We start from the raw sequence: 10,514 nt of genomic DNA, 5'->3' as shown, positions 1-10,514 counted from the left end.
ATTCCACAAATTATAGATGGATGTCAATTCTTAGATAAAATGCAATAGCAATTTCTTAAGAACTACTCTTACTTCTGAGTGTTTCTCTTCAACTTTGAAACAGAAATATATATGACAAGATTTCACTAGGATTTATATAGTCATAATAACAACCAGATACCTTTCTTTTCGTTTATTACCTAAAGCTAAATAAATTCTGTTCATCTCAAAACAATGAATGACATTTACCCATGTAATGATTTCTTAAGACACATATTTAACCTTGACCACTGTCTTTTTTGTAACTCTGCTATTCTACATTGTCGTCATTCAGCAGACACTCTTATCCAGAGTGACTTGCAGTATTGAGTGCATACATGTCATACTTATTTCTTCTCTGTAGTAGACCCCCTTGGGACTTAAACCCACAATTCTGGCATTGCAAGCGACATGCACTACTAACTGAGCCACACGAAAAACATCAGAACATGTTTTCTTCACATGTCAACCCACTAAAACCTGTTGGGATGCATTTCAATATGGTTTACATATAATAATCTTATTAAACCCACTTTAATTTATAACAATGACAGATTTGGTTTCCTAATGTAGGATAGAAATGTTGCATTTATTTACAATAATTGTATTATTATGGAAACATATTTCAAACACAAATGTTGTTTCTAAAAATCTACCCCTCATTTTGTAGTATTTTTGAATGAGGTTACATTGTACATGAAGTCTTTGAATTTAGTTAATTCTAAACAAGCCCTATGTTTTTATAATAACTTTTGTACTCCGATGCTACTACACGGCAAGCGGTACCAGAGTGCCAAGTCGAGGTCCAAAAGACTTCTTAACAGCTCTAACCCCAAGCCATAAGACTCCTGAGCAGCTAATCAAAGGGCTACCCAGACCCCTCTTTTACGCTGCTGCTACTCTCTGTTTATAATCTACGCATAGTCACTTTAACTCTACCTACATGTACATAATTACCTCACTTACCTCAACTAACCGGTGCCCCCGCACATTGACTCTATAGCGGTTTTTCTTAAACGTATTAAAGCATTGTTGGTAAGGGCTTAAGGAAGCATTTCACTGTAAGGTCTGTAAGGTCATCTGTTCTATTCGGCGCATGTGACAAATACAAATTAATTTGATCCCTGGTTAGAAAACGTTGTCTTTGTTTTGTTTACATCTTTGTTTAATTTTATGTTATTGTAACGACCCGGTATTGTGTTCTCCTCGGGTCGTTACATTATATTATTTATTCGTAATTTTTCTAGTTGCTCGGTCTGTTAATTAGCGCAAGTGTTTTTTTTGTATGTAAAAGGGGGCAATTTGATTGTGAAAATGTTTGAATAAATTTAACAAATAAATAAATAAAAAGGTTGGCAACTACTTCCGGATGCGTGATACCACGTGATCAGTATACGTTTACCTTCGACGTTTCGTATTTTCCTGGAGGAGGCTTCGAGCGTGTCGTGAAATTTTAAAAGGTAGGTATTAGACACTGCTCACATTTGTGCACAATGGCTTGTCTGTTTTGCAGATGTTAAACAGCCAACACACTTTAATGTTTTATAAAAATCCGTTGAACGATACAGTTATGCACGCACGTTTGTTTTATCGACCAACAGCTTGCCAACCAGTCGCCATTTTGAGCTTTGTTGAATGAATCCACAGTTTCGTCTTTTTTTATTTTATTGTTAATTTACTGATAATGCACTTGAACTGACAATGACCCCACGTGGTTATTTTATTGTAAACTAACTAGCTAGTTTGTAACGTAGCTTCCAAACAAGTAAGCCATCTTAACTGGAAGGAGTAGCCACAAATGTTTGGAAATGCTAGTTAGCTTGTCATTCATTCCCCCTTTGACGCCATTTTGTGCTGTTAAAACGTACCATTCTAGTGTACAATGCCGTTGTTGGTAAACGTGGCATACTTCCAACAGTTAGCCACCGCGTATATTTGAATTTAATATTATGCTAGCCAAGATGGCTACCTGCATGTTTCGAAACCGAGGTCAGGACAAGTTGTTTTCTCAAATATGCCCTAGTGCAAACATGCTCATTTGTTTCACAAACGTTGATCTGGTATCTCCATGGAATAATGACTGTTCTCTTATTAATAGCTTAAACCGACCCAAATATGGCAGAGGCTGACCGACCAGGGAAGCTCTTCATCGGTGGCCTGGACACTGAAACCAACGAGAAGGCCCTTGAGAAGTATTTCAGCAAATATGGCAGAATAGTAGAAGGTAAAAATAAATGCATTGGTTAACTAAATCATTCTAAATGGATTGCCCATGCATGGCTAATACATATGTATGAGGACAGATTCAGTAGTACCAAGTTGAAATGTCTTGATTCCTTTAGTGGATAAACTGTTATGATTAAGTAAAGTGTGAAAAAGTAAGTTAATAACCAAATGGTTTTGATGAGCAATAGGTTCGGAAAAACGCACAATACCTCTAAAAAGTTCTGAGTATCAGTTCAGATTAATATTTTGTAACCTAGTACAGTTCCTGTGTGAGCACTAAGTAGATATTTTTCCTTTCCAGTTCTGTTGATGAAAGACCGTGAAACGAACAAATCAAGAGGTTTTGCTTTTGTGACCTTTGAGAGTCCAGCAGATGCAAAGGATGCTGCGCGTGAAATGAATGGGAAGGTAAACAGTTGTGCACTGTCTTTTTCTTCAAACGACCCCAACTTATGTAGATTGTATACATTTGTAATATTAACGTTATAATCTATTTACTCCTCAGTCACTTGACGGTAAGCCAATTAAGGTTGAACAAGCAACAAAACCTCAGTTTGAGTCAGCAGGCAGACGCGGCCCACCCCCCATGCGTGGCCGCGGTCCCCCTAGAGGTCCTAGAGGATCTAGAGGAGCACCAATGAGGGGTCCACCATCCAGAGGTACCTTTACAGAAGTACTCACAGGGGTTGTGGTGTTGGGCATTTATGCAAAGTCTTATTGTAAAACCATCTAAATAAGTATGTAGGCTATGAAACTGGATTTGTTTTGTGAGTTCTGAGCTTGCCATTAATATTTGGATTTCTTGTCTGCCGAAAGACTACTATGATAACGTAGGGATTGTAGAACCCTTTTTCAAAGGGATTTCGTCCAGAGGCCCCCCACCACTGAAAAGGGGACCTCCGATTCGTAATGGAGGCCCCCCACCCAAGAGACATGCTCCTTCTCCGATGGGCCGACGTAAGTGTGAGGACCTCTCGACTTTATCACTGAGGACTGACTAAGCATGTAGTGCCACAAAGACTTATGATGATTACATGGGATCTTGTTTTCTTTAGCTTCCATGTCTAGGGACAGGGACCCCTATGGCCCACCCCCTCCCCGCAGAGACTCAATGTCCAGAAGGGATGATTACCCATCACCAAGAGATGAATATTACAGCACAAAGGACAGGTGGGTGTTCCCGTGCAACAAATCTCTCACTACCCATTTGTGGTTGGTTACACATTCTGAATTAAACTTCTTTAGAAATGTCACATTGCTTGTTTACACATGTGACATGTTTTCCCGTTTGGCAGCTATTCTAGCCGGGAATATGTGAGTTCCAGGGATACAAGGGACTACGCACCAACACCACGGGACTATCCGCCAAGGGATTATCCCCAATCCAGTTCCCGCGATGAATATGGGTCAATGTCAAGGGGCTACAGGTATGGTTGACTTGTGAATCTAAAGATTGTGTAGGTTTCCGTTGGCATCAATGTGAAGTAATGTTACACCATTTCTTTCACCAGTGATGGTTATGGTGGAGGCCGGGAACCCAAAAGCTATATGGAGCGCCCTAGTGCAGCCTCTTATCGAGAGCCCTACGATGGTTACGGTAAGATTGACCACTTAAGTGTAATGATATCAAGTTGCTCTAATCTCGCAACCTGCTCAATGTGGCCATGGGATTTGGTGACCGTATATGCATCACGAGTCGGTGGAAACGCCCAACAAAGCTTCTTGACCAATCGTTCGTTCGACAGTGTCACAAAGGAATCATGCACATAAGTCTGTTTTTGGGGGGTAAAACGACCCTCACAAAACCATCAAGACCTCACTGAAAAACACGTGTGACCAATGTGCGACCCGAACAACTGGAATTCTAAAAGGAAAAAAAACAGCTACTCAACAAAACATGGCATGCCAAAAGGGGTTTCATTGCGTATTTTATGTTCTGCCAAGCTTGGATAAATAATCTGCCAAACCACCTAAATGTTCAGTGTACCTTTTTGTTCAGATCCCTAGCGTATTGGAGATTTAAACGTGTAGTTGCTATTGATTGTCATTAAGAAATACTCACGGAAAAGATTGGCTCATAACAATTCAGCAAAGTGTGTGAAGTGCAACTTGCCAATTACCTGACCCATTGACCCTGCAGGTAACTCACGCAGCGCCCCACCCTCAAGGGGCCCCCAACCATCCTACAATGGCAGTGGCGGAAGCAGTCGCTATGACGACTATGGAAGCAGTTCCCGGGATGGCTATGGCAGTCGTGAAAGTTACCCCAGCAGTCGGAGTGAACCATACCCTCCTAGCCGTGGTGAGCGAATGGGCAAGCAGGAGCGGGGGCCAGCACCTCCAATCGAGAGAGGCTACCCCCGTGAAGCGTACAGTGGCTCAAGTCGCGGGGCGCCCCGTGGTGGCCGCGGCGGCAGCAGAGTCGATAGAGGAATTGCCCGCAGCAGATACTGAGATAAATATGACATCAGAGCGATCGTTACACAACGTCTGCTCATTCACTACTTGTATAGTGAGGGGGGAAAAACTAGGATGTCAAATTCCGTGGACAAGCTTAGGTTTTTAGCTGTTTATCCTCAGCCTGTCAATTTATTTTTGTTTTAAGTGTTAAAATTACTTGTTTTATATTTCCCCGGCCCATGTGATACCATTGCCAAGTGATGAGTGTTTAGTTTTTGTACATTTAGTGCTGTTATGTCCTGCTATAGTCTTGGATATGGCTTTCATACACTAATAAAGTTTTTAACCAAAGACCTTTCGCAACGCTAATGGATGTTCAGAAACTGACATGAATGTACACCCATATCTCAGCGCACATCTACAAGTTTTGTCCACTAGAGATCAGTTGAGATGCAGTTAACTGTGAAGCTTGTAGATAATACTTAACGGTCCTGTACTTTCAGTCAACCAACCGGTTGTCTGAAGACAAAGCAAATGTCACTTTCCAAACTCTTCATCGGTGTAGTTTTCTCTGGATATGGATCCTTCACCATAGAGCCAAACAATGGTGGCTTGCTACGACCTAACCAAAGAAAGACCCCAACAACCAAACGCAAGAGTCTTTTCAACACGACTGATAGTGTCAACAGCTGGTAAGCAAAGAAAACCTTTTTGTTTCTCGTCTGTGAAATTAATTTCATACCCGTAAATTAGTCTTCTCAAATAGTTGGTGTGCGAGCCACTGGGTGCACCAGGAAGTGAAATGAAACAATGGCGTTCAATTTAAATTGTCATATTTCGTCAACCAAATTGATAGCAACTTAAGGAGTTATATTTCGCTTGATAAATGATGACTTTGCCACTAAACCTAGGTTAAGGGTCAACGGGTAACTTGTCAACGATGTGCAGAATCACGAGGAGATCACCTTTGCCGGAGACCTTTTTTCTTTTTAACTTAAAAGTATGGTAAATTAGTTTATTTTACTAAGTGCAATATTCATAAGGTATCTTTGTTTTTGTGTACCATGGATTTAATTTTCTATTTTTAGTAAGTGGTGTAGTCAAAGCTCATCTTGTCACAAGCATGCCGACTCTCACAAATGGAGACAACTCGGAAGACCAGCCATGTCCTAACAACAAAACTGGAAAGTGAATGGGAGCGAGAAAATCAAATCGGACCATTGACTTATTTTCAGGGGAAACTGGCGGGTTGGGTTATCAACTTTCTGTAATACAAAATCAAAGAAATGGCAGGACATTAATTTATATTTTCTTGTTTCAGGATGAGCTCTAAAAGAGCAGGCTTCTGGAACTATTGCTGATTTAAGCCTTCCTGTTGGTTGATGTTGGACCATTGCACAGAGAACCGAACAGGTATGTCCAGCACCAATTCAGGGATCAAAAGAACAGTGTTTTAATAACTCTTAAACACATTTGAAGAACACCTGTGGATGGCTACATGCACCATGTTAACTTTGTGATAGACTATGCATCTTTTCTTCACTGTTTCAGGTACCTGTGCTGTCACCGCTCCCAATTACAACTAAGAGTGGCAGGCGCCTGCATGGAAACAGCCAACATCATTGAACACAAACCAGGCAGAGAAATGAGACTCAAAAGGAAGGTCATTCCAATGCCTGGTTTCAAAAATAAAAACATTTGGAAGAGCAAAAGTTAGGAGTTACACGTTCCCAAAAGCACAATAATCATTCATTGCTGGAGTTATGCAACTTCATTAAGATGGTACAGTAGAATTGGAATGCATATTCTGTTTGGTTTGCTGAGCCACATTTGTGATAGGCATCTTACGGAAATCTAGATTATGGAATGTTTCTTTGCCGGATATGGTAGAGCCCATCAGATAACGGTTTTCTGTTTCCTGATGTTATTGCAGTGGAATTGGAATCACACGCAAACAACCATAGCTCAGAATTCTCCAGTGTCTCCCAGGTGTGTACAGGAGAATAATTAATACAAAGAATCGAAAGACCCATTAACCCCTGTGTGTGTTTGTTATTCACCCAATGTCTGATGGACCCACAACATTATTGGGTTAAAACAATACCGCCATAACAATATACTTAGATGTTGACTTATCAATTACAAGCAATATAGACAACATACATGGTTAATAATTGACATTTACCTCTGCTAGATCACATTTATCAATATAACCGCTATTTATTTTCTGTTTTTTTCCCCTAGACAAAAATCTATAATCAAGACTTTGGTGGAATAAATTATGTTTATCTAGAACAAATATAAATGGTTGGTTTTTATCACTATTGATGTTTATTGCTTTGAACTGGACAAATTGGAAGGAAAATTGTATTTTATGGAAAAGATAAATGAGCCCCACTGAACATAAATAATTAAAGCCGGTCTACACACCGAGAGTTTATTTTACTGTGTGTTGGAAATGTATTTCTTGCACTAGATGTATGTGTACTGTGTATTCTTGTCCTTGTGTCCATACACATCGCAGCGCCGCTTCTTGGTGCTATAGTTATAACATATAGTTACAGCAGGCTATGGTAGGAGAGTCAGGCACACACATGCAACATCACTCACTCTTCTGGTATTGGAGTTGTTGGTTCTGTGGATTGAGCGGATGGTGGCGCCAGCATCCGCCTGAATCCTTATGATGGCTGCAGAACCTGTGGACCTTGGGATATGTTGATTCCTCTGGATTTGAGGTTTTACCCATGCCTTGCCCAGCTCTTTGAGAAAGAGCCATCTCTTCTGGAGCTTCCCTCTGCCAATCTGGGTGCTACGCCATCCAGATGACAAATGTGTTGTATGCCAAAATGTTGAAGAATATCATGTGGCCAGTGTAGGGTTGTTTTACAGCTGTAGCCAGGCACCAGCTTGTCTAAATGGTCCACCCCTCCTTTTGTGGCATTAATCCATTATGATTTGTTTTTTGAAGTTCCTGGCCACAGATTCTCCCATCCCTTTGCAGTGTTCTCATGAGTACCACATTTCTGCCCTTCTTTGGCACGTTGGAGACTAGGGATGTGTTGGCCATGAACACAAACTTATAATAATTTATTGGTCTGTTCTGTGTATTCAACAGCTGAGGTGGGAGCTCTGGCTTGTTTTTTTTCGTACTGTTCCTACCATTGTCAGCTTTGTCTTGCGGAGCTTGTCCGAAGTAAAAAAGTTATTGCATGTGGTGTGGCCACGGAGTCCCTGTGTCTTGTCCAGGACAACCTGCCTCACTTGGTTCTTCCCAGGGGCTTCTTCTGGCTTCCCCGTAAACACATGTAAGTTCCACGCATATGATGAAGCAGCGTCAGATCTTGATTTCATATTTTGCGGGTTTAGACGGTATCGGCCCCTAAATGCCATAAGCTGCTCGTCAACAGTAACGTTGGGCCCAGGGTTGGAAAACGGGAAGGCGGTCCACCCAATTGTCCCACACTGACCTGATTGCAGCTAGCTTGTCTCTGCCGCAGAGCTGGTCTGGTGTCTCGGTTATCGAAGCGGATAATACTGGAAGGAATGTGGAAGATTTCCAGAGACATTGTTACACAGAAAAGTTCTCTGCTGGTTTCTGTATCCTACAGGGATTCTGTAGACTCCCCATTGGATCTGAAAACACCAGCAAGGATAAGAACACCAAAGTATGCATGTAAATGAGTTTGGTCCATCTCTCCAAAAATAACCTCCAGATTAGTGCAGTCCAGAATGATTTTCTGGACTGCACTAATATCTTGGGTATTTTTGGAGAGATGGACCAAACTCATTTACATGCATACTTTGGTGTTCTTATCCTTGCTGGTGTCTGGAATGAACAGTTCAAAACGTCGGCCCTGGTTGCATCCTTATCACATTGGCAGTCAAGCGAGGTGGCTCATTCCTTGAGCAAGAAAACCATTCAATCCCAACAAAAATTTGACATCCATATTTCTCCTGCAGGTTGCTGATGAGCTGGTTGCTGACTGGCTGGTCCTGTGGCTGGCTGAGGGTCAATCTTATCCTCTTCTTACAACTCACTGTCAGACTCCGAATTGACAGAGACATGATCATATTCGGAAAATTCTTCATCTTCCAAAGTGGAAGACGCTCCTTACACACTAGCTTCTCTCACCAAAAATGATTTCTAAGGGCCTCTGAGCAGAGATTATTTTTGTCATATTGATTGATTGTGGTAAGGAGCCACACATGCAAAGCTATTTATTTGTTGTGTCCCTCTCCCAATGTGCAACTGGCTGGGGTAGAGTGTGGGAAAATACTGATGTATCGAAATAATGTATTGTAATAACATGTGTAGTTTTACACAATATAAAGGGTAAAGAGTGCAAGAAAACCGGGAAACAGGGAGGTTCTTGGTGCTATGTTGAAACAGCAGGACCCAAACACCACATACAGTACCAGTCAAACGTTTGGACACACCTACTCATTCAAGGGTATTTCTTAATTTTGACTATTTTCTACATTGTAGAATAATAGTGAAGACTTCAAAATTATTAAATAACACATATGGAGTCATGTAGTAATGAAACAAGTGTTAAATCAAAATATATTTTATCGTGACACTGTCTGTGTCATGATAAAATTCTTCAAAGTTGCCTTGACAGCTTTGCACAGTCTTGGCATTATCTCAACCAGCTTCACTTGGAATGCTTTTCCAACAGTCTTGAAGGAGTTCCCACATTTGCTGAGCACTTGTCAGCTGCTTTTCCTTCACTCTGCGGTCCAACTCATTCCAAACCATCTCAATTGGGTTGAGGTCAGGTGATTGTGGAGGCCATTTAATTTGATGCAACACTCCAACACTCTCCTTCTTGGTCAAATAGCCCTTACACAGCCTGGAGGTGTGTTGGGTCATTGTCCTGTTGAAAACAAGTGATAGTCTCACTAAGCGCAAACCAGATGAGATGGTCTATCGCTGCAGAATGGTGTGGTAGCCATGCTGGTTAAGTGTGCCTTGAATTCAAAATAAATCACATTCAGGGTCACGAGCAAAACACCATCACACCTCCTCCTCCATGCTTCGAGGTGGGAACCACACATGCAAAGATCATCCGTTGACCTGCTCTGCGTCACACAAAGACACGGCGGTTGGAACCAAAAATCTGAAATTTGGACTCATCAAACCAAAGGACAGATTTCCACTGGTCTAATGTCCATTGCTCGTGTTTCTTGGACCAAGCAAGTCTCTTCTTCTTGTTGGTGTCCTTTAGTGGTGGTGTCCTTTAGTATCCTCTGAACAGTTGATGTTGAGATGTGTTTGTTACTTGAACTCTGTGAAGCATGTATTTGGGCTGCAATCTGAGGTACAGTTAACTCTAATGAACTTATCCTCTGCAGCAGAGGTAACTCTGGGTCTTCCTTTCCTGTGGCGGTCCTCATGAGAGCTAGTTTTGATATAGGGCTTGATGGTTTGTGCGACTGAACATGAAGAAACTTTCAAAGTTCTAGACATTTTCCAGATTACCCCCCCCCCCCCCCCCCCCCCCACACCTGTTAATTGAAATGCATTCCAAGTGACTACCTCATGGAGCTGGTTGAGAGAATGCCAAGAGTGTGCAAAGCTGTCATCAAGGCAAAGGGTAGCTACTTTGAAGAATATAAAATATAAAACACTTTTTTGGTTACTACATGTGTTATTTCATAGTTTTGATGTCTTCACTATTATTCTACAATGTAGAAATTAGTTAAAAAAAATAAAGATAACCCCTTGATTGAGTAGGTGTGTCCAAACATTTGACTGGTATTGTACAATATAAATGAAAATGTGTTCTTTTACATGTTTTTCACAGAAAATGAGCCAAGGCCAATAAGTTGAAAAAATAATTAATTGTATAATTTTTTAAAAGGTAAAC

At 41.2% G+C, this 10,514-nt stretch overlaps 1 protein-coding gene across 5 annotated transcripts; it reads left to right on the top strand.

Annotated features, from left to right (window-relative positions):
- Nucleotides 1-1,368: 1,368 nt before the first annotated feature.
- On the top strand, nt 1,369-7,089 carry LOC129858025 (RNA-binding motif protein, X chromosome-like). Of its 5 annotated transcripts, none has more exons than XM_055926890.1 (10): nt 1,369-1,478; nt 2,117-2,242; nt 2,546-2,652; nt 2,750-2,903; nt 3,088-3,201; nt 3,300-3,414; nt 3,540-3,671; nt 3,756-3,841; nt 4,385-6,057; nt 6,196-7,089. In XM_055926890.1, exons 2-9 carry the CDS (start codon nt 2,134-2,136, stop codon nt 4,696-4,698), a joined length of 1,131 nt encoding a protein of 376 aa, XP_055782865.1. In that variant the 5' UTR covers nt 1,369-1,478; nt 2,117-2,133; the 3' UTR covers nt 4,699-6,057; nt 6,196-7,089. The 5 variants fall into 5 exon arrangements, with proteins under 5 accessions (XP_055782865.1, XP_055782864.1, XP_055782863.1 ...); XM_055926889.1 differs by having other exon boundaries at nt 3,088-3,207; XM_055926888.1 differs by having other exon boundaries at nt 3,061-3,201.
- The last annotated feature ends 3,425 nt before the right edge of the window (nt 7,090-10,514 follow it).

Source organism: Salvelinus fontinalis, chromosome 6, assembly GCF_029448725.1.
Source record: "Salvelinus fontinalis isolate EN_2023a chromosome 6, ASM2944872v1, whole genome shotgun sequence".
In the NCBI taxonomy this organism is placed as follows: Eukaryota; Metazoa; Chordata; class Actinopteri; order Salmoniformes; family Salmonidae; genus Salvelinus; species Salvelinus fontinalis.
This window is presented reverse-complemented; position numbering and strand designations above follow the sequence as displayed.